The sequence below is a fragment of the Physella acuta genome, unplaced genomic scaffold, assembly GCF_028476545.2.
Source record: "Physella acuta isolate Inbredline_101_S28 unplaced genomic scaffold, ASM2847654v3 ptg000200l, whole genome shotgun sequence".
NCBI lineage: Eukaryota > Metazoa > Mollusca > Gastropoda > Physidae > Physella > Physella acuta.
Window position 1 is genome coordinate 605,164 of NW_026731719.1, and position 23,195 is coordinate 628,358.

The 23,195-nt window shown below is 40.6% G+C and overlaps 2 protein-coding genes across 6 annotated transcripts; one reads left to right on the forward strand and one right to left on the reverse strand.

The window, feature by feature from the left end:
• The first annotated feature begins 1,015 nt into the window (after positions 1-1,015).
• LOC131937152 (immunoglobulin-binding protein 1) lies at positions 1,016-20,922 on the forward strand. 5 transcript variants are annotated; one of them, XM_059294349.1, is made up of 10 exons: positions 1,016-1,127; positions 5,168-5,605; positions 6,857-6,969; positions 7,651-7,735; positions 9,491-9,603; positions 13,374-13,515; positions 17,426-17,578; positions 19,396-19,541; positions 20,118-20,260; positions 20,741-20,922. In XM_059294349.1, the coding sequence occupies exons 2-10, from the start codon at positions 5,477-5,479 to the stop codon at positions 20,779-20,781; spliced, it is 1,065 nt and encodes a 354-aa protein (XP_059150332.1). In that variant the 5' UTR covers positions 1,016-1,127; positions 5,168-5,476; the 3' UTR covers positions 20,782-20,922. The 5 variants fall into 5 exon arrangements, with proteins under 5 accessions (XP_059150332.1, XP_059150331.1, XP_059150330.1 ...); XM_059294348.1 differs by lacking the exon at positions 1,016-1,127 and adding an exon at positions 2,084-2,216 and having other exon boundaries at positions 5,095-5,605; XM_059294347.1 differs by lacking the exon at positions 1,016-1,127 and adding an exon at positions 2,084-2,216.
• LOC131937093 (uncharacterized) lies at positions 20,802-22,868 on the reverse strand. Its single transcript, XM_059294286.1, has 2 exons — positions 22,865-22,868; positions 20,802-21,307 (listed from the first exon to the last, which is right to left on the reverse strand). The coding sequence occupies exons 1-2, from the start codon at positions 22,866-22,868 to the stop codon at positions 20,802-20,804; spliced, it is 510 nt and encodes a 169-aa protein (XP_059150269.1).
• Between the last annotated feature and the right edge of the window lie 327 nt (positions 22,869-23,195).

Sequence of the window (23,195 nt, forward strand, 5' to 3'; positions counted from 1 at the left end):
GCGCAGCCCCCGGCGCCCCGGCTATTGTGAGACACATGTGAGCACTATGGCTCCTACTTTCGTTTTTTTTTTTTAAAAAAAAGGTTATACACTAAAGACACAATGGGTAACAATATTCTCTGGCGCCCTGGCAGGGGGGCGATTGGTGAATCATCTTGGAAACATTACCATGTTTGAGAAACTCTGCCGTGTGGTAGATGAATCTGATTGTGAGATAAAATAAACCGGGATTGATCTCCTTTAAACTTTCTCGAATATTCTTATATAAAACAACAGGGGACGGCAACTCGGAAAATAGACATGATTTTAAATCCATATTTAATTATTTAACCTTTTTAAAATAGAATAAAATCTCGTAGAAAAAAGAATTGCACACCAAGTGAACGCAAAACAAAATGTGTATAATAGAGCGGAATATTATTAGTACTTTATAAATTCACATGCATTTTTTGAGAAATCGGAAATAGCCTAAATTACTACTTCCGGTCAACGGAAGTTACTAAAAATTTGAAAGAAGGCAGAGAACTAGATCTTTTACTTATATGTGAAATTTCATTTATCTATCTGAATTGAATGTAGAAAAAGTTCCACTTCCGGTTATCGAAAATCGCTGAAAAGTTGATACCGATCTACAAATTTGATATAATACTTATATATGAAATTTCATCAACCTAGCTGTAACGGTTATCGGGTCTACACACACACACACACACACACACACACACATACACACACAGACATACGGACAAGATTACAAAACTTTGTTTTTCCGACTCATGGAGGTGTAAAACGTCGAGAATTGTTGCAAAAATCCTGATTTTTTTTTTGCACAATTACAATACTTTATTACAATATACGATATTACAATCATTACAATATACGAGAACGTAAAAATTGATTGAAACGTTCCTTTTTAAACAACGCAAATTGAAACATTTTTCGTCGGATATATGAAGATTAATGGACCAAGGGAGGTAAACAAGATTAAAAAGAGAGGCGTAAGCATTGGCACGGTTGTCTGTCTCTGGCGACACTACTATATTGTTTATCGTTTTGTCTTTAGACTTGAAGCTGGTGTTTAACAAACAAAAACTGTCGTTTTAGGAACGTAAAGTCGGCCGCGGCTTGTAAGTATTGTAAAAAAGTGACTCATTATTTTGGCTTTTTTAATAAAGGTATATTGTTATATATTTGTGTCAAATGTAATAGAAATTGAATAATAAAGCAAAATCAATGTATAAATATAATATAGATCTATATCAGTATAAATATAGAATATATATATATAGATCTAGATCTCTATACCAAAAATTAACTTTAAACAGCAGTGTTTAATTAATTTTCTGTACATTTATATTAACAGCGGCCATCTGTAAATTAGAGTGGTTTCCCCTGAATCCCTAACTATACATTTTAGGTTAAAAAAATTCATAAAAAACGTTTTAATAACAAGCTTTTATGTAATGATGCACTAAAAAGTAGAAAATAAATTATAGACTACTATTTAAATAACTATAAAGAAAAGCGTGGGTCACTTTAGTATCTATTGGATACCTTTACTAATGTTAAGGAAGACACCCACGCTTTTCTTTATAGTTATTTAAATAGTAGTCTATAATTTATTTTCTACTTTTTAGTGCATCATTACATAAAAGCTTGTTATTAAAACGTTTTTTATGAATTTTTTTTTTTCAGTACTTTACATGTTTTATCTACAATAGAGTTACATGACTAAAAACCATTGCGCGCCTACTGAATATCACGTTCAGTAGGCGCGCAATGGTTTTTGAACGCAGCCATTACGTGGTCGTGATGGCGCAGCTATTGATGACGCGTGTGGTGTGGTTGGCTAGACATGCCTACTAATTCGGTCCAAATTTTAATTAATTCATAAAAAATCAATTAGGCATCCAATTAAGTCAAATTTAGTTTCAGATTGCATTGTCTTCATGTCTTGACCCACGTGCCAACTGTGAATCGTGTCGGTCAAGTAGAACTGTCCGAATTTTCACTCCTGCGTTTCCGTCTAGACTGACGACAGACTGACGACAGAGGAAGTGAGTTAAATAAAAGCTTGTAAAAAGAACCTAAAGCAAGATGGCTGCTTAAGTAAATGAGCTTGGATGCATCTGATGAAAACATCGCTACTGTTAACTTATTAAATATTAGAATATTAGGGCCTGTTGAAAAGTTTTAACACAATTGTTTAAAACTAGGTAGATCTAGATCTAGATCTCTATATGAATGAGTATTGAATGAGACTTTCCAAACATTTTTGTAACTTTTAAAATCTAGAAATCTAGAGTAGACTCTATAAGTGAGTAGGCCTAAAAATAAATCCTCCTAAAAAGGTGAAATAAAATTAGTTTTACTAGTCTAGATCTATAGATCTAGATCTAGATTTCTAGATCTAGAATATTAGATTTAGAAATTCTACTAGGCTCTATAGATCTACGATCATTTACTGACATTTACCATTAACTTTAACATTTAGCTAGATCTAGATCTACAACTAGAAAAAAGACTAGACTATATCTGATAATAATATCTAGATCTAGAATCTAGGTGTGTAAAATAAAATTAAAATCGGCTGAGGCTAGAACTAGAATGTGAAAGAAAGCTTCCTTAATCATATTATTCATATGTTATGGCTGTAATACATGTTGATCTATATAGGCCTATCCGTGATATAGGGCATAGGGCCTAAGTGTTAAATTTAAATAGGTCTAGATTAGGCCCTATATTTAATATTAAATATAGGCCCCTATTGGCTATTAGGCCTATATTAAACTATATTAGTAGCTGAATAGTAAACTAAAAGCTATAAGGCCTAGCTAGTAGCTAATTAATACTAATTAGCCTATATAATATATTCCTATAGGCAAGAAATTAACTTAAAACAGCAGTGTTTGCTAGCAAGATTTGCTGAGTGTGGGGAAATTGTGAGAAGCGAAATGGCGAGGCGGGAAAATGCGAGAAGGGCGCGAAAACGGTTGGTCACGTGACTTTTTGTCTCGCATTTTACCACAACCCGATACTTACGCTGGGTGGTGTTGAAATGCGAAGATTTCTGCGAAAAATTTACCGCACCCGATTTTTAGTGGTATGTGGTCCAGACTTTAAAGACGTTTCGTTTACATTGTTAAAACTTCGGATTTTTCCGTCGCTAGACATACTGATGATTTGTGAACTCCCCCCATCTTTTGTATCGACTTAGAATACCACCTTGTTCGAAACCGCCCGAAATACCGCAGACAATAGATCAACTTCTTTCTTTTCTGTGGAACGCCGAGGTCGCCTGATTTACCGTCTTTGAAGATCACCGTGCCCCAATCCGCTGCCGCTGCAAACATATTTTATACTCTTGCATAGAAATTTTGTATTATAGCCGCCGCCAGTGTTGTGTGTGGGATGAACGGGGAGGTCAACTGTGATGAGAATGTGACATGTTGTGAATGCGGATTGGAAGAAGTAGCCAAAGAAAAATGTATAAATGGGAGTCTAATGAACTGGGTTAGATGTACTATGTGTGAAAGATGGTGTCACGAGGTGTGTTTGAGTAAATTTTCTTTGTAATTAAAATTACTTAATAAAAAATAAATTACACTTTTTAGAATTGTTTATACTCTTACACTTTCTGCAAGTACAACAATCCGTGAATACGTGTTGCAGAATATCTCTCCTGCTGACAAGATTATACCAGTTGACAATGACACAGCTCAAGTTTGTATAAACATGAGCGGGCTAGATTTTTAAAATTAATGTCGACTGAGACGGGATTTTCCTCTCGTTAACGATGTTAGGATCTATCTATCTTCTTAGTATCTATCTATCTATATAATAAAATCTATCTTCTTAGTATCTATCTATCTATATAATAAAATCTAGATAAAAAATAACAACATACAAGACTCGTGTTAAAGGGTATGGCTAAATGCTTGTTTATTTTTAAAAAAAAATTAAATAAATAAAGATGAAAAAAGCATGAAAAATACTTTTTTTTCGCAAAAAGTGTCTCGCTAATTACCCTTAATTCCGCAGGTATGTCTCGCATTATCTTCTCGCATTTTCCCGCCTCGCCATTTCGCTTTTCGCGTTTCGCAATCTCCCAACACCCAGATTTGCTATATATCTAGGCCAAATGTAAATCAGACTGGTTTCCCCTGAATATCTAGATCTAGCTAATGTTACCAAAAAAAAACTAAAACAAGATGGCTACTAAAGTAAATGAGCTTGGTCAGAGGCGTAGCGGGGGGGGGGGGGGGGGGACGGGGGACATATGTCCCCGGGCGCCGACCTTAGGGGGGCGCCAAATTGAAAGTTTGAGGGGGGGGGGTGCAAATCAAGAGTTTGTCCCCGGGCGCCGGGAAGGGTCGCTACGCCTCTGAGCTTTGTTGCATCTGATGGAAACATCGCTAGTCATTATTTATTAATATTTAATATTTTTTAGGGCCTACTGAAAAGTTTTAATACAATTTCAATTGCTTAATAGCAGGTAATCTAGATCTACATAACTGAAACTTTGAAACACTTTTGTAACTTTCAAAACATAAATCCTCCTAAAAATGTGAAATAACTAGGGCCTACTAAAATTTAATGAGTCATCTTTTTACTTTCTCGTATACAAAGTATGGTGTCACCCATTCATGACGTTTAGAATTTTGCTTGTTTCCCTAGGTGATTAATTTTACTAACCTGATGTCTTTTTTTTTTAAATAAATTTTACATTACATATTACTATTACATTGTTTCTTATTTAGGTTTCTGCAATGTTAAAAATTTTAAAGATCTTCAGCTTGACGTAAACTTTAACTGTATATTTCAAGATGTTTAAATCAAGATAAAACAAGCTTTTCAGCAATCTGTTATTTATTAGAATAACCATTACAAAAATCTCACAAGTAGTGAAAAATCAAGAAAAGTATTAAACTTTAAATCTAAAACATTTAATTTAAAACTAAAAAATTATGTCTAGAAAATTGTGTCTTGCGTTTTAGTACTTCACCATTTTACATCTGTTTAACCAACACCCATAAATATACGGGCTGGAATTTTAAACATTCTTGATCATAAGGCTGTGTTGTTTCCATATAGTTCAGTCTTTCAAAACTGCCGTCAACTGCTGCAGTTTCTCCTTTTGAATTATATAAACTAAATCACCTTGCAGAAAATAAATTCCAAGAGAGTGACAAGGCCAACGTTCCAATAGAGTGACAAGGCCAACGTTCCAAAAGAGTGACAAGGCCAACGTTCCAAAAGAGTGACAAGGCCAACATTCCAAAAGAGTGACAAGGCCAACGTTCCAAAAGAGTGACAAGGCCAACGTTCCAATAGAGTGACAAGGCCAACGTTCCAAAAGAGTGACAAGGCCAACGTTCCAAAAGAGTGACAAGGCCAACGTTCCAAAAGAGTGACAAGGCCAACGTTCCAATAGAGTGACAAGACCAACGTTCCAATAGATTGACAAGGCTGAAATATGGAGCCAGCATCTGTTGATACATGCGAAGACTTTCAGTTATCACTGCCTGAGTGCTATGATAGGGTCTTTAACTTGCATCAGATTCTGGAGAAAACAGAAGAATCAATGGCTTCAGATAAAATACAGGTATGTCTCTAGCTTTACATCACATATATGTATGTTTCTAGCGTTACATCAAGTATAGGTATGGCCAGTGGTGTCACAAGATGTGGTGTCACCCAGTGCAACACTTCTTGGTATGTCGTCATTGATTGACTTGTTAGTTATTTAAAATACTCTGGATACCCTTTTTTTTCTCTGTAAATTTTGCAGCTGGTGTCCTTTCTTAACCCCCCCCCCCCCCCCCCCCCCCTTAATAGCAACAATGTTTATCTACAGACGGTTATTAATACAGGTGTATGTATCCTTGGTTTCTCTATAGCTATCAAGTTCACATTGTGGTGTTATTAATACAGGTGTATGTATCCTTGGTTTCTCTATAGCTATCAAGTTCACATTGTGGTGTTATTAATACAGGTGTATGTATCCTTGGTTTCTCTATAGCTATCAAGTTCACATTGTGGTGTTATTAATACAGGTGTATGTATCCTTGGTTTCTCTATAGCTATCAAGTTCACATTGTGGTGTTATTAATACAGGTGTATGTAGCCTAGGTTTCTCTATAGCTATCAAGTTCACATTGTGGTGTTATTAATACAGGTGTATGTATCCTTGGTTTCTCTATAGCTATCAAGTTCACATTGTGGTGTTATTAATACAGGTGTATGTATCCTTGGTTTCTCTATAGCTATCAAGTTCACATTGTGGTGTTATTAATACAGGTGTATGTAGCCTTGGTTTCTCTATAGCTATCAAGTTCACATTGTGGTGTGCTCCACCCCACATATACCTTGTCAGTATTGTCAAGTTGTAGTTAAAATGGCTTTAATTAACTCTCATTAATAAGTTATTGAACTGCACAAAGCATTTTTCTTCTATATAGTTTGGAATTTCTGCCATGGTGTCAACCCAAGCAGCCCACCCCCCACCTCTCTCCACCTATGGCTTTAGTTTTAGATTAACAAGTACTTGAAGTACAGAAGACTAGGCAAAATACAAATATTTCTATTTATTTGTTTATGATATAGATATTGCTCTTTACCATCTTCAATAAACTTAAAGGGAAGATGAAAAAAGTTTGTCTGGATTAGCTTGCCTGTTGTTTAGCAAGTGGATATGTACATTGAACATTAAATACAGAAAATAATTTTAGAATGCTTAATTTTAGTTGACATGAAATCTGGTCAATAAATGAAAGCAATTTTGAGCATCATCTAAAAAAAGTGACCATCCAAAGTGTATGTCATGTGGCATCTAAAACTCAGTTGTTGTTGTTAGGGTCAGCTGAGAGATGGCATCATCGTGACAGAGCGAGCCATTCAGATGGTCAATGATTTGGATTTGTTCAGCCGGAATGAAGACATTGATGAAGTTTCCACTAATGAGCTTAAGTAAGTTGAAACAAAGTTTCTTTCTAACCACCCTCTCTCAACACACTGCAGCTGTAATGCTGATGTCAGCCATAAGGTTGATGTCAGCTGTAGTGTAAGGTTGATGTCAGCTGTAAGGTTGATGTCAGCCGTAAGGTTGATGTCAGCTGTAGTGTAAGGTTGATGTCAGCTGTAAGGTTGATGTCAGCTGTAAGGTTGATGTCAGCCGTAAGGTTGATGTCAGCCGTAAGGTTGATGTCAGCCGTAAGGTTGATGTCAGCCATAAGGTTGATGTCAGCTGTAGTGTAAGGTTGATGTCAGCCGTAAGGTTGATGTCAGCTGTAAGGTTGATGTCAGCTTTAAGGTTGATGTCAGCTGTAAGGTTGATGTCAGCTTTAAGGTTGATGTCAGCTTTAAGGTTGATGTCAGCTGTAAGGTTGATGTCAGCTGTAAGGTTGATGTCAACTGTAAGGTTGATGTCAGCTGTTAGGTTGATGTCAGCTGTAAGGTTGATGTCAGCTGTAAGGTTGATGTCAGCTGTAAGCATGTCAGTAATGAATAGCCATGATGTGCAAGTAGGCCTATTATGACATTAAATATTGTGGATGAAATAAAGCTTTATACAACGCCTCCAATAATGAGTTAAATATTTGTTGTTTGACAGAAAACATCTCAACAATCTTGTCATTTTCCCCCCCTCAGGTATATGCTGCTGTCAGCTTTCTTAGGATATTTTATCTGTCTGAATACACACCTGCCTCGTCCACAAGCTGTTGCTAAAGCCAAGGTAAGACAAGAAATGATCCTGTCTATTGGTCAGTGTATGTCCAGTGTCAGGACAAATGATCCTGTCTATTGGTCAGTGTATGTCCAGTGTCAGGACAAATGATCCTGTCTATTGGTCAGTGTATGTCCAGTGTCAGGACAAATGATCCTGTCTATTGGTCAGTGTATGTCCAGTGTCAGGACAAATGATCCTGTCTATTGGTCAGTGTATGTCCAGTGTCAGGACAAATGATCCTGTCTATTGGTCAGTGTATGTCCAGTGTCAGGACAAATGATCCTGTCTATTGGTCAGTGTATGTCCAGTGTCAGGACAAATGATCCTGTCTATTGGTCAGTGTATGTCCAGTGTCAGGACAAATGATCCTGTCTATTGGTCAGTGTATGTCCAGTGTCAGGACAAATGATCCTGTCTATTGGTCAGTGTATGTCCAGTGTCAGGACAAATGATCCTGTCTATTGGTCAGTGTATGTCCAGTGTCAGGACAAATGATCCTGTCTATTGGTCAGTGTATGTCCAGTGTCAGGACAAATGATCCTGTCTATTGGTCAGTGTCAGGACAAATGATCCTGTCTATTGGTCAGTGTATGTCCAGTGTCAGGACAAATGATCTCGGACAAAATATCTTACGGTCAAAAGATCTCAGGACAAATGATCTTAGGCAAAATATCTCATGGTCAAAAGATCTCATGACAAAAATTTTATTGTATTTAGGAGGATTTTAGTCAATTTTAACATTTTTAATAATTGTCATATTTATTTTTATTTGCTTTTTTTACACATACTAAATGAATGAGTTAAACTAAATTTACAAGATAACATTTTATATTAAATGTATAAGAGATGAAATGCATTAAACAAAATGATGGAAACTTTAGTCAGATTAAGTGAAATAGTTTTCAAAAAGGTGATTGGGTCTCCAGGATTGTAATACAAAAATATGTTTTGAGTGCCTCATCAACACAAATGTAAAGTTTTCTTTGCTGGCTGTTGTCTAGCGTAAATCTGACATATTAAAATTGCAGATGCCTTTCTACGATCTAACAAAAGAGGCCATAGGTGGGAAATAACCAGTAATACAATAATTATTGGTGACCACAAGAGTGTGACCCAAATGTAACTATTGAGCTTGATGATGTGGTGTTGTCCACGGAGAGCAAACATCTCCCTTAGGGCATGTCTCCGCCTACCAAAGCAAGCAGCAATCTTATTATGTATGTGTGTTTTTATAGCCCTTCCATAGATGAGCTAATCTTTTGATCTAGATTCGTCAACTTGATGAGGTAGGGTTGTCTCATGTTTGGCAAGCCCACCTACACAGTCTAGCAAAACTTAGTTTTTATCTACAAATATATTTCTAAATGCCATTTTCTCACATTATTATGTGTAAAAAAAAGTAAATAAAAACTAAATGATAATCAATTTGTTTTAAATGTTTAAATCTATTAAAATCATTTTAAATACTATACAAATTTTGCTGTGAGATCATTAGTCCGTGGTATCATTTTTCCTGATATAAATTGTCCTGATATCTTTCGTTCTGATATCTTTTGTCCCTGAGATCATTAATCCTGATAACTTGTGTCCTAATAACTTTTGTCCTGATAACTTTTGTCCTTGAGTTCATTAATCCTGATAACTTTTGTCCTGATAACTTTTGTCCTGATAACTTTTGTCCTGATAACTTTTGTCCTGAGATCCTGTGTCTGAGGTCCTTTTGTCAGACAATGATGAACTATTTCAACTCCCCAATCTCAGCTTTGTTACACTGACTTTCTGAGGCTGATGAAGTCCTACAATGTTATTGAACATGATATCCATGGTACAGTCTTAGAGGAAGAATCTGATAGCCTAGTTCCTGCATCATACAGGTTGGTTGTTGTTGTAGACTAGACATGGGCTGTTGTTGTAGACTAGACATGAGCTGTTGTTGTAGACTAGACATGGGCTGTTGTTGTTGTAGACTAGACATGAGCTGTTGTTGTAGACTAGACATGAGCTGTTGTTGTAGACTAGACAAGCGCTGTTGTTGTTGTAGACTAGACATGAGCTGTTGTTGTTGTAGACTAGACATGAGCTGTTGTTGTAGACTAGACATGGGCTGTTGTTGTAGACTAGACAAGCGCTGTTGTTGTTGTAGACTAGACAAGCGCTGTTGTTGTTGTAGACTAGACATGAGTTGTTGTTGTTGTAGACTAGACATGAGCTGTTGTTGTTGTAGACTAGACATGAGCTGTTGTTGTTGTAGACTAGACATGAGCTGTTGTTGTTGTAGACTAGACATGAGCTGTTGTTGTAGACTAGACATGGGCTGTTGTTGTTGTAGACTAGACATGAGCTGTTGTTGTTGTAGACTAGACATCAGCTGTTGTTGTTGTAGACTAGACATGAGCTGTTGTTGTTGTAGACTAGACATGAGCTGTTGTTGTTGTAGACTAGACATGAGCTGTTGTTGTAGACTAGGCATGGGCTGTTGTTGTTGTAGACTAGACATGAGCTGTTGTTGGTGTAGACTAGACATCAGCTGTTGTTGTTGTAGACTAGACATGAGCTGTTGTTGTAGACTAGACATCAGCTGTTGTTGTAGACTAGACATCAGCTGTTGTTGTTGTAGACTAGACATGAGCTGTTGTTGTTGTAGACTAGACATGAGCTGTTGTTGTTGTAGACTAGACATGAGCTGTTGTTGTAGACGAGACATGAGCTGTTGTTGTTGTAGACTAGACATGGGCTGTTGTTGTTGTAGACTAGACATGAGCTGTTGTTGTAGACTAGACATGCACTGTTGTTGTAGACTAGACATGAGCTGTTGTTGTTGTAGACTAGACATGGGCTGTTGTTGTTGAAGACTAGACATGAGCTGTTGTTGTAGACTAGACATTAGCTGTTGTTGTAGACTAGACATGAGCTGTTGTTGTAGACTAGACATGCGCTGTTGTTGTAGACTAGACATGAGCTGTTGTTGTTGTAGACTAGACATGAGCTGTTGTTGTAGACTAGACATGAGCTGTTGTTGTTGTAGACTAGACATGGGCTGTTGTTGTTGAAGACTAGACATGAGCTGTTGTTGTTGTAGACTAGACATGAGCTGTTGTTGTAGACTAGACATGAGCTGTTGTTGTAGACTAGACATGAGCTGTTGTTGTAGACTAGACATGCGCTGTTGTTGTAGACTAGACATGAGCTGTTGTTGTTGTAGACTAGACATGAGCTGTTGTTGTAGACTAGACATGAGCTGTTGTTGTTGTAGACTAGACATGAGCTGTTGTTGTTGTAGACTAGACATGAGCTGTTGTTGTTGTAGACTAGACATGAGTTGTTGTTGTAGACTAGACATGAGCTGTTGTTGTAGACTAGACATGCGCTGTTGTTGTAGACTAGACATGCACTGTTGTTGTAGACTAGACATGAGCTGTTGTTGTTGTAGACTAGACATGGGCTGTTGTTGTTGAAGACTAGACATGAGCTGTTGTTGTAGACTAGACATGAGCTGTTGTTGTAGACTAGACATGAGCTGTTGTTGTAGACTAGACATACGCTGTTGTTGTAGACTAGACATGAGCTGTTGTTGTTGTAGACTAGACATGAGCTGTTGTTGTAGACTAGACATGAGCTGTTGTTGTTGTAGACTAGACATGAGCTGTTGTTGTAGACTAGACATGAGCTGTTGTTGTAGACTAGACATGAGCTGTTGTTGTTGTAGACTAGACATGAGCTGTTGTTGTAGACTAGACATGAGCTGTTGTTGTAGACTAGACATGAGTTGTTGTTGTTGTAGACTAGACATGAGCTGTTGTTGTAGACTAGACATGAGCTGTTGTTGTTGTAGACTAGACATGCGCTGTTGTTGTTGTATACTAGACATGAGCTGTTGTTGTTGTAGACTAGACAAGCGCTGTTGTTGTAGACTAGACATGAGCTGTTGTTGTAGACTAGTCATGCGCTGTTGTTGTTGTTGACTAGACATGAGCTGTTGTTGTAGACTAGACATGAGCTGTTGTTGTTGTAGACTAGACATGAGCTGTTGTTGTTGTAGACTAGACAAGCGCTGTTGTTGTTGTAGACTAGACATGAGTTGTTGTTGTTGTAGACTAGACAATCGCTGTTGTTGTTGTAGACTAGACAAGCGCTGTTGTTGTTGTAGACTAGACAATCGCTGTTGTTGTTGTAGACTAGACATGAGTTGTTGTTGTTGTAGACTAGACATGAGCTGTTGTTGTAGACTAGACATGAGCTGTTGTTGTTGTAGACTAGACATGAGTTGTTGTTGTAGACTAGACATGAGCTGTTGTTGTAGACTAGACATGAGCTGTTGTTGTTGTAGACTAGACATGAGCTGTTGTTGTTGTAGACTAGACATGAGTTGTTGTTGTAGACTAGACATGAGCTGTTGTTGTTGTAGACTAGACATGAGCTGTTGTTGTTGTAGACTAGACATGAGTTGTTGTTGTAGACTAGACATGAGCGGTTGTTGTAGACTAGACATGAGCTGTTGTTGTTGTAGACTAGACATGAGCTGTTGTTGTAGACTAGACATGAGCTGTTGTTGTTGTAGACTAGACATGAGCTGTTGTTGTAGACTAGACATGCGCTGTTGTTGTAGACTAGACATGAGCTGTTGTTGTTGTAGACTAGACATGAGCTGTTGTTGTAGACTAGCCATGAGCTGTTGTTGTAGACTAGACATGAGCTGTTGTTGTAGACTAGACATGAGCTGTTGTTGTTGTAGACTAGACATGAGCTGTTGTTGTAGACTAGACATGGGCTGTTGTTGTTATAGACTAGACATGAGTTGTTGTAGACTAGACATGAGCTGTTGTTGTAGACTAGACATGAGCTGTTGTTGTAGACTAGACAAGCGCTGTTGTTGTTGTAGACTAGACATGAGCTGTTGTTGTAGACTAGACATGAGCTGTTGTTGTTGTAGACTAGACATGCACTGTTGTTGTAGCCGAGACATGAGCTGTTGTTGTAGACTAGTCATGAGCTGTTGTTGTTGTAGACTAGACATGAGCTGTTGTTGTAGACTAGTCATGAGCTGTTGTTGTTGTAGACTAGACATGAGCTGTTGTTGTTGTAGACTAGACATGCGCTGTTGTTGTAGACTAGACATGAGCTGTTGTTGTAGACTAGACAAGTGCTGTTGTTGTAGACTAGACATGAGCTGTTGTTGTAGACTAGACATGAGCTGTTGTTGTTGTAGACTAGACATGAGCTGTTGTTGTTGTAGACTAGACATGAGCTGTTGTTGTTGTAGACTAGACATGAGCTGTTGTTGTAGACTTGACATGAGCTGTTGTTGTTGTAGACTAGACATGAGTTGTTGTTGTTGTAGACTAGACATGAGCTGTTGTTGTAGACTAGACATGAGCTGTTGTTGTTGTAGACTAGACATGAGCTGTTGTTGTAGACTAGACATGGGCTGTTGTTGTTGTAGACTAGACATGAGCTGTTGTTGTAGACTAGACATGAGCTGTTGTTGTTGTAGACTAGACATGAGCTGTTGTTGTAGACTAGACGTGAGCTGTTGTTGTAGACTAGACAAGCGCTATTGTTGTTTGTAGACTAGACATGAGCTGTTGTCAATGTTATTTAATTGTTCCAACATTAGCCTGACAATGAATGTTTTGTCCAAGAACAGCAGAACTCGCCAGGATCTCAATGCCATGTCAGCACACAGAAATAACAAAATACAGCGCTTTAAGGAGAAGAAAGAAATGGAGAAAAAGTTAGCAGAACTCAAGTCTCAGATTGAAAGAGCTCATGTAGATGATGAGGTTAAGGTAGGACATCTAGGTCTCATGTCATCTGTCTCATGTTATCTCTGTCTCCTGTCTCATGTCATCTCTGTCTCTTGTCTCATGTCATCTCTGTCTCATGTCATCTCTGTCTCATGTCATCTCTGTCTCATGTCATCTCTGTCTCATGTCATCTCTGTCTCCTGTCATCTCTGTCTCCTGTCATCTCTGTCTCATGTCATCTCTGTCTCATGTCATCTCTGTCTCATGTCATCTCTGTCTCCTGTCATCTCTGTCTCATGTCACCTGTCTCATGTCATCTCTGTCTCATGTCATCTCTGTCTCATGTCATCTCTGTCTCCTGTCATCTCTGTCTCATGTCACCTGTCTCATGTCATCTCTGTCTCATGTCATCTCTGTCTCATGTCATCTCTGTCTCCTGTCATCTCTGTCTCCTGTCATCTCTGTCTCATGTCACCTGTCTCATGTCATCTCTGTCTCATGTCATCTCTGTCTCCTGTCATCTCTGTCTCCTGTCATCTCTGTCTCATGTCATCTCTGTCTCCTGTCATCTCTGTCTCCTGTCATCTCTGTCTCCTGTCATCTCTGTCTCCTGTCATCTCTGTCTCCTGTCATCTCTGTCTCATGTCACCTGTCTCATGTCATCTCTGTCTCCTGTCATCTCTGTCTCCTGTCATCTCTGTCTCCTGTCATCTCTGTCTCATGTCACCTGTCTCCTGTCATCTCTGTCTCATGTCACCTGTCTCATGTCATCTCTGTCTCATGTCATCTCTGTCTCCTGTCATCTCTGTCTCCTGTCATCTCTGTCTCATGTCATCTCTGTCTCCTGTCATCTGTCTCATGTCATCTCTGTCTCATGTCATCTCTGTCTCCTGTCATCTCTGTCTCCTGTCATCTCTGTCTCATGTCATCTCTGTCTCCTGTCATCTCTGTCTCATGTCATCTCTGTCTCATGTCATCTCTGTCTCATGTCATCTCTGTCTCCTGTCTCATGTCATCTCTGTCTCCTGTCATCTCTGTCTCATGTCACCTGTCTCATGTCATCTCTGTCTCATGTCATCTCTGTCTCATGTCATCTCTGTCTCCTGTCATCTCTGTCTCCTGTCATCTCTGTCTCATGTCACCTGTCTCATGTCATCTCTGTCTCATGTCATCTCTGTCTCCTGTCATCTCTGTCTCCTGTCATCTCTGTCTCATGTCATCTCTGTCTCCTGTCATCTCTGTCTCCTGTCATCTCTGTCTCCTGTCATCTCTGTCTCCTGTCATCTCTGTCTCCTGTCATCTCTGTCTCATGTCACCTGTCTCATGTCATCTCTGTCTCCTGTCATCTCTGTCTCCTGTCATCTCTGTCTCCTGTCATCTCTGTCTCATGTCACCTGTCTCCTGTCATCTCTGTCTCATGTCACCTGTCTCATGTCATCTCTGTCTCATGTCATCTCTGTCTCCTGTCATCTCTGTCTCCTGTCATCTCTGTCTCATGTCATCTCTGTCTCCTGTCATCTGTCTCATGTCATCTCTGTCTCATGTCATCTCTGTCTCCTGTCATCTCTGTCTCCTGTCATCTCTGTCTCCTGTCATCTCTGTCTCATGTCATCTCTGTCTCCTGTCATCTCTGTCTCATGTCATCTCTGTCTCCTGTCATCTCTGTCTCATGTCATCTCTGTCTCATGTCATCTCTGTCTCCTGTCATCTCTGTCTCCTGTCATCTCTGTCTCATGTCATCTCTGTCTCATGTCATCTCTGTCTCATGTCATCTCTGTCTCATGTCATCTCTGTCTCCTGTCATCTCTGTCTCATGTCACCTGTCTCATGTCATCTCTGTCTCATGTCATCTCTGTCTCCTGTCATCTCTGTCTCATGTCATCTGTCTCATGTCATCTCTGTCTCATGTCATCTCTGTCTCATGTCATCTCTGTCTCCTGTCATCTCTGTCTCATGTCATCTCTGTCTCATGTCATCTCTGTCTCATGTCATCTCTGTCTCATGTCATCTCTGTCTCATGTCATCTCTGTCTCCTGTCATCTCTGTCTCATGTCATCTCTGTCTCATGTCATCTCTGTCTCATGTCATCTCTGTCTCCTGTCATCTGTCTCATGTCATCTCTGTCTCATGTCATCTCTGTCTCCTGTCATCTCTGTCTCATGTCATCTCTGTCTCATGTCATCTCTGTCTCATGTCATCTCTGTCTCCTGTCATCTCTGTCTCCTGTCTCATGTCATCTCTGTCTCATGTCATCTCTGTCGCCTGTCATCTCTGTCTCATGTCATCTCTGTCTCATGTCATCTCTGTCGCCTGTCATCTCTGTCTCATGTCATCTCTGTCTCATGTCATCTCTGTCTCCTGTCATCTCTGTCTCATGTCATCTCTGTCTCATGTCATCTCTGTCTCATGTCACCTGTCTCATGTCATCTCTGTCTCCTGTCATCTCTGTCTCCTGTCATCTCTGTCTCATGTCATCTCTGTCTCATGTCATCTGTCTCATGTCATCTCTGTCTCCTGTCACCTGTCTCCTGTCATCTCTGTCTCATGTCATCTCTGTCTCATGTCATCTCTGTCTCATGTCATCTCTGTCTCATGTCATCTCTGTCTCATGTCATCTCTGTCTCATGTCATCTCTGTCTCCTGTCTCATGTCATCTCTGTCTCATGTCATCTCTGTCGCCTGTCATCTCTGTCTCATGTCATCTCTGTCTCATGTCATCTCTGTCTCCTGTCATCTCTGTCTCCTGTCATCTCTGTCTCATGTCATCTCTGTCTCATGTCATCTCTGTCTCATGTCATCTCTGTCTCATGTCATCTCTGTCTCATGTCATCTCTGTCTCGTGTCATCTCTGTCTCATGTCATCTCTGTCTCATGTCATCTCTGTCTCATGTCATCTCTGTCTCATGTCATCTCTGTCTCGTGTCATCTCTGTCTCCTGTCATCTCTGTCTCCTGTCATCTCTGTCTCCTGTCATCTCTGTCTCCTGTCATCTCTGTCTCATGTCATCTCTGTCTCATGTCATCTCTGTCTCATGTCACCTGTCTCATGTCTTCTGTCTCATGTCATCTCTGTCTCCTGTCATCTCTGTCTCATGTTATCTCTGTCTCCTGTCATCTCAATCTCATGTCATCTCTGTCTCATGTCATCTCTGTCTCATGTCATCTCTGTCTCATGTCATCTCTGTCTCATGTCATCTCTGTCTCATGTCATCTCTGTCTCATGTCATCTCTGTCTCATGTCATCTCTGTCTCATGTCATCTCTGTCTCATGTCATCTCTGTCTCATGTCATCTGTCTCATGTCATCTCTGTCTCCTGTCATCTGTCTCATGTCATCTCTGTCTCCTGTCATCTCTGTCTCCTGTCATCTCTGTCTCATGTCATCTCTGTCTCATGTCATCTCTGTCATCAGATAAAACTAAACTATTGACATGTATTGACAGACGACACATGACATAACAGATGACACTAACCCATGACATGACAGATGACACTAACCCATGACAGATGACACTAACCCATGACTTATGTTGACAGATGACACTAACCCACGACATGACAGATGACACTAACCCATGACATGACAGATGACACTAACCCATGACATGACAGATGACACTAACCATGACATGTGTTGACAGATGACACTAACCCATGACATGACAGATGACACTAACCCATGACATGACAGATGACACTAACCCATGACATGACAGATGATACTAACCCATGACATGACAGATGACACTAACCCATGACATGACAGATGACACTAACCATGACATGTGTTGACAGATGACACTAACCCATGACATGACAGATGACACTAACCATGACATGTGTTGACAGATGACACTAACCCATGACATGACAGATGACACTAACCCATGACATGACATATGACACTAACCCATGACATGACAGATGACACTAACCCATGACATATGTTGACAGAGAGAGTTCTACCTGACCCAGCTGAAGCACTGGGCCAACCAGGCCATAGATGAGGTGGACAATTGCTGTCTGGAGCTGCAGATGTTGAAACACAGGGAGGAGATGACTAAACCTGGAGCAGCACTGCAGCAAGCCCCTAGCTCTTCTACAAAGGTGGGCTCTTTCTCTGGGCTCTTTCTTAGTGGGGTCTTCCTCTGGGCTCTTCCTCGGTGGGCTCTTTCTCAGTGGGCTCTTTCTCAGTGGGCTCTTTGTGGGCTCTTTCTCAGTGGGCTCTTTCTCTAAGCTCTTTCTCAGTGGGCTCTTTCTCAGTGGGCTCTTTCTCAGTGGGATCTTCCTCAGTGGGCCCTTTCTCAGGGCTCTTCCTCAGTGGGCTCTTCCTCAGTGGGCTCTTTCTCAGTGGGCTCTTTCTCAGTGGGCTCTTTCTCAGTGTGCTCTTTGTGGGCTCTTTCTCAGTGGGCTCTTTCTCAGTGGGTTCTTCCTCAGTGGGCCCTTTCTCAGGGCTCTTCCTCAGTGGGCTCTTCCTCAGTGGGCTCTTTCTCAGTGGGCTCTTTCTCAGTGGGCTCTTTCTCCGTGGGCTCTTTGTGGGCTCTTTCTCAGTGGGCTCTTTCTCTAAGCTCTTTCTCAGTGGGCTCTTCCTCAGTGGGCTCTTCCTCAGTGGGCTCTTTCTCAGTGGGCTCTTTCTCAGTGGGCTCTTTCTCAGTGGTCTCTTCCTCGGTGGGCTCTTCCTCAGTGGGCTCTTCCTCAGTGGGCTCTTTCTGTGTGGGCTCTTCCTCAGTGGGCTCTTCCTCAGTGGGCTCTTTCTCTGGGCTCTTTCTCAGTGGGCTCTTCCTCGGTGGGCTCTTCGTCAGTGGGCTCTTCCTCAGTGGGCTCTTTCTCTGTGGGCTCTTCCTCAGTGGGCTCTTTCTCTGTGGGCTCTTCCTCGGTGGGCTCTTCCTCAGTAGGCTCTTCCTCAGTGGGCTCTTCCTCAGTGGGCTCTTTCTCTGTGGGCTCTACATGGTTGGGCTCTTTCTCTGGGCTCTTCCTCAGTGGGTTCTTCCTCAGTGGGCTCTTCCTCTGTGGGCTCTACATGGTTGGGCTCTTTCTGTGTGCTCTTCCTCAGTGGGTTCTTCCTTAGTGGGCTCTTTCTCTGGGTTCTTCCTCAGTGGGCTCTTTCTCTGGGCTCTTCCTCAGTGGGCTCTTCCTCTGTGGGCTCTACATGGTTGGGCTCTTTCTCTGGGTTCTTCCTCAGTGGGCTCTTTCTCTGGGCTCTTCCTCAGTGGGCTCTTCCTCAGTGGGCTCTTCCTCAGTGGGCTCTTTCTCTGGGCTCTTCCTCAGTGGGCTCTTCCTCTGTGGGCTCTACATGGTTGGGCTCTTTCTCTGGGCTCTTCCTCAGTGGGCTCTTCCTCAGTGGGCTCTTCCTCTGTGGGCTCTACATGGTTGGGCTCTTTCTCTGGGTTATTCCTCAGTGGGCTCTTTCTCTGGGCTCTTCCTCAGTGGGCTCTTCCTCAGTGGGCTCTTCCTCTGTGGGCTCTACATGGTTGGGCTCTTTCTCTGTGGGCTCTTCCTCAGTGGGCTCTACATGGTTGGGCTCTTTCTCTGGGTTCTTCCTCAGTGGGCTCTTCCTCAGTGGGCTCTACATGGTTGGGCTCTTTCTCAGTGGTCTCTTTGTGGTTGGGCTCTTTCTCTGGGTTCTTCATCAGTGGGTTCTTCCTCAGTGGGCTCTTTCTCAGTGGTCTCTTCGTGGTGGGGCTCTTTCTCTGGGTTCTTCCTCTGTGGGCTCTTCCTCAGTGGGCTCTTCCTCAGTGGGCTTTATGGGTGGGCTTCAGCAAGAAGTGGAACAGCTGGTATTGTAAAATTGAGTGGAAGTTGAGGTTAGCTCATGAAGAAAATAAGCCACAGAAATATTTCAACATCAGCAAGAAGTGGAACAGCTGGTATTGTCTCACTGGTGTCTAATTTTCTAGAGTGATTAATTTATTTTTTATTTGCAGCCTTTCCGTCCATTTATTTTGACAAAAAATGAACTTCAAAAGCGAGTATTTGGTGCAGGCTACCCAGCCCTTGCTACCATGACAGTTGATGAATTTTATGAGCAGAAGTTGAAGGAAGGAACACTATCAGAATCAGTTCATGGAGGGTAGGTCTGTGGTTTACATATTGCACCAGAGGGGGGTCTATGTTTTTACACATCACACAGGGGGGTTGGTCTATACTTTTACACATTACACAGTATGACAATCAGTTCTAGGACTTGTGGCACTAATGAGTCTCAACATTGTGTTGGTGGTCTCTATACAACTTTTAACTTTACTTTTTGACTTGTGTTCCTACAACTATTAACTTGACTTTTTGACCTGTGTTCTTACATCTATTAACTTGACTTTTTGACCTGTGTTCTTACAACTATTAACTTGACTTTTTGACCTGTGTTCTTACAACTATTAACTTGACTTTTTGACCTGTGTTCTTACAACTATTAACTTGACTTTTTGACCTGTGTTCTTACAACTATTAACTTGACTTTTTGACCTGTGTTCTTACAACTATTAACTTGACTTTTTGACCTGTGTTCTCACAACTATTAACTTGACTTTTTGACCTGTGTTCTTACAACTATTAACTTGACTTTTTGACCTGTGTTCTTACAACTATTAACTTGACTTTTTGACCTGTGTTCTTACAACTATTAACTTGACCTTTGACCCACCTGCAGCCATAGTTTACAGGAATGGGCCAGGGACCCAGACAAAGATGCTTTAGCAAGAGAAAAAGAAGACGCAGAGAAAGAAGAGAAAGTTGAGAGAGATGATGAGGAATTATTAGCACGAGCCAGGGCAATGGATGATTGGAAGGATGGTAAGGGACACCACTCACTCTATCATTTCATAACAGTCCACCTGCCCAGTCTACCCTAATAACACTCCCTGCCTCTTCACAGTTCAAACCCAACTCTAGACATTCATTTAAGCCTAACCCTGATCCTAACACTCTTGTGGGTAATTGATTGGGGGGGGGGGGTAATAATGCCCTGTTCCCGTACTGATGTGCTGTTATTAGTGTATCTACTGATGTGCTGTTGTTAGTGTATCTACTGATGTGCTGTTGTTATTGTATCTACTGATGTGCTGTTGTTAGTTTATGTTCTGATGTGCTGTTGTAAGTTTATGTACTGATGTGCTGTTGTAAGTTTATGTAGTGATGTGCTGTTGTTAGTTTATCTACTGATGTGCTGTTGTAAGTTTATGTACTGATGTGCTGTTGTTAGTTTATGTGATAACCCTATAATCAATCCAATAAATGCCCAGTAATGGTCAGATCTTTGAATTTTTCCTTTAGAACACAGAAGAGGGGATGGCAACAGACACAACAAAGGATAGCACTAATGGATTTGTCATGTTTAGGGGTGCAGCCTTATCCATGATATTACATTAGGCTGCTTGTGATGGTAGTACAGGTCTATGGCAGGCAGCCCTGAGTGCAGGTCTATGGCAGGCAGCCCTGTGTGCAGGTCTATGGCAGGCGACCCTGTGTGCAGGTCTATGGCAGGCGACCCTGTGTGCAGGTCTATGGCAGGTGACCCTGTGTGCAGGTCTATGGCAGGCGACCCTGTGTGCAGGTCTATGGCAGGCGACCCTGTGTGCAGGTCTATGGCAGGCGACCCTGTGTGCAGGTCTATGGCAGGCGACCCTGTGTGCAGGTCTATGGCAGGCGACCCTGTGTGCAGGTCTATGGCAGGTGACCATGTGTGCAGGTCTATGGCAGGTGACCATGTGTGCAGGTCTATGGCAGGCGACCCTGTGTGCAGGACTATGGCAGGCAGCCCTGTGTGCAGGTCTATGGCAGGCGACCCTGTGTGCAGGTCTATGGCAGGTGACCATGTGTGCAGGACTATGGCAGGCAGCCCTGTGTCAGGCCAGTTGTCTTATGTACATGTGAATTACTTATTGTTGATTAAAATGTTTTTAAGCAAATGAAGTGATTAAAGTTTTTTTATGTTCATAATTTGTTGTGGTTACTGGAGACTCTGGTTAATTAATAGATCCACTGGTATCACTATATTATAGCCTAAATTGGGATGACTAAAGTCAACTGACCATATATTCAAAAAGTTGATGTGCTGTTTTAGTAAGACACTAGTCCTAATGTTAACATCATGGACAGTATCAAGTGATATTGACAACCCCCTCTCTGTGTGTCTATTGACAACCCCCTCTCTGTGTCTGTTGCTGGCTTTGAAATCTAGCATCAGCTCACCAACAAAAGATGCAACACCTGATTTACTTGGAAATTGGGTTCAACTAGATTGACTACAACAATAGTCCACTCAAGTCTATATTATTCTTTACATACATTGAAAGCGTCCAGCGCTGGTGAACACGTCCAGCGCTGGCGAACAGCTGATTGTGTTTACGTCTGGTGTACACCACTGTGGCGGCGGGCGTAGGTATCACGAACGGACGTGACGTCATATGAAAGGACTCTATTCTTTCAAATTATTTTTTTATCCCAAATTAGCAAGTTCCATAGTTAAACAAACAAAGATTTATATAAAATATGTTTACACCATTGTCCGATAATGGAATCTTCTTTAAAAAAGGGGTGTTAGGTTACTGGTAGTTGACTAAATACACACTTGGCTGGCTAATGTCAATTCTAACCCTGTCCCTAACCCCAACCTTGGACCTACCACATACGCCTAACCCTAATTTCTAACCATAAAATTAGTCGAGATTACAATACTACTAACAACCCAACACCCCTTTTTAAAAGAAGATTCCATTATCGGACACCGGTATCTATAATCATCCGAGTCTAAATCTAGATCTTAATGTCTACGTCTAGTTGTTGCATAGATTTAGATCTAGTCTAGATCTAGAATCTCTAGATCTAGAATCCAAATAGATAAAATAAATTTTATAAATTTAGGCCGGAAAAATTGTATTGTATACATTTCATAGCTTACGTAGATCTAGATCTAAATCTAATTTGAATTAAATAGTTCATTTCTTCTTATTCTAAACTCGGCAGATGACGTCATTAGTTAATGTATAAACATTGGTGACGTCATTGTTTCATGGGTTCTTTTTCACAACTATAAACGCTTTTCCTGTTGCATAGTTAAAACTGTTTTTCTAAAATCGAATATGCCTTTGTTTTATATTTTTCTTCTTTAAATAAAATTGTGATTATACATTTAAAACATCTATTATTTTCAACAAAAGTCCGTATCAAGTTCTCCATGCATCGCTGCAGATTCTGACGTGATATCCGGCGAAAATATTTTGCGGTCAGAGAGAGAGAGGAGAGAAGTGCGCACATGGGCTTTTATATATTAGGATTTTTAAAAGTTCAAAAATAATTACAAATGGGTTAAAAATATTGTCTATATCCCGAGTTGCCATCACCCGTAGTGTTATATAAGTATAATAAGAATATTCGAGAAAGTTTAAAGGAGATCACTCATGGATTATTTTGTTCTTTTGCGCACGAAGGGGAATTCGTTTTTGTCTGTCGCACTAAATATGATTAACGTTGTTTTTTGTTTTTATTTTGTTGTTTTTTTACCTAACGGTAAATTTTGCAGTGTAAAGTTTTACTACGTTCTCGATTGTAAGGTGAGTTTTAAAAAATTTCGTTTAAGAGCTATGTTTTTTAGCTTCAAAGTTACCATTACATGACGTTGCTTTGCACCGTAGATATTTTAAAAAATAAATAACAATTAAGAAGCCAGTTCCTAAATATCCTCTATGATTACTTCTTTCCGTTTGCGGATAAGCTTGGGGTATTATAA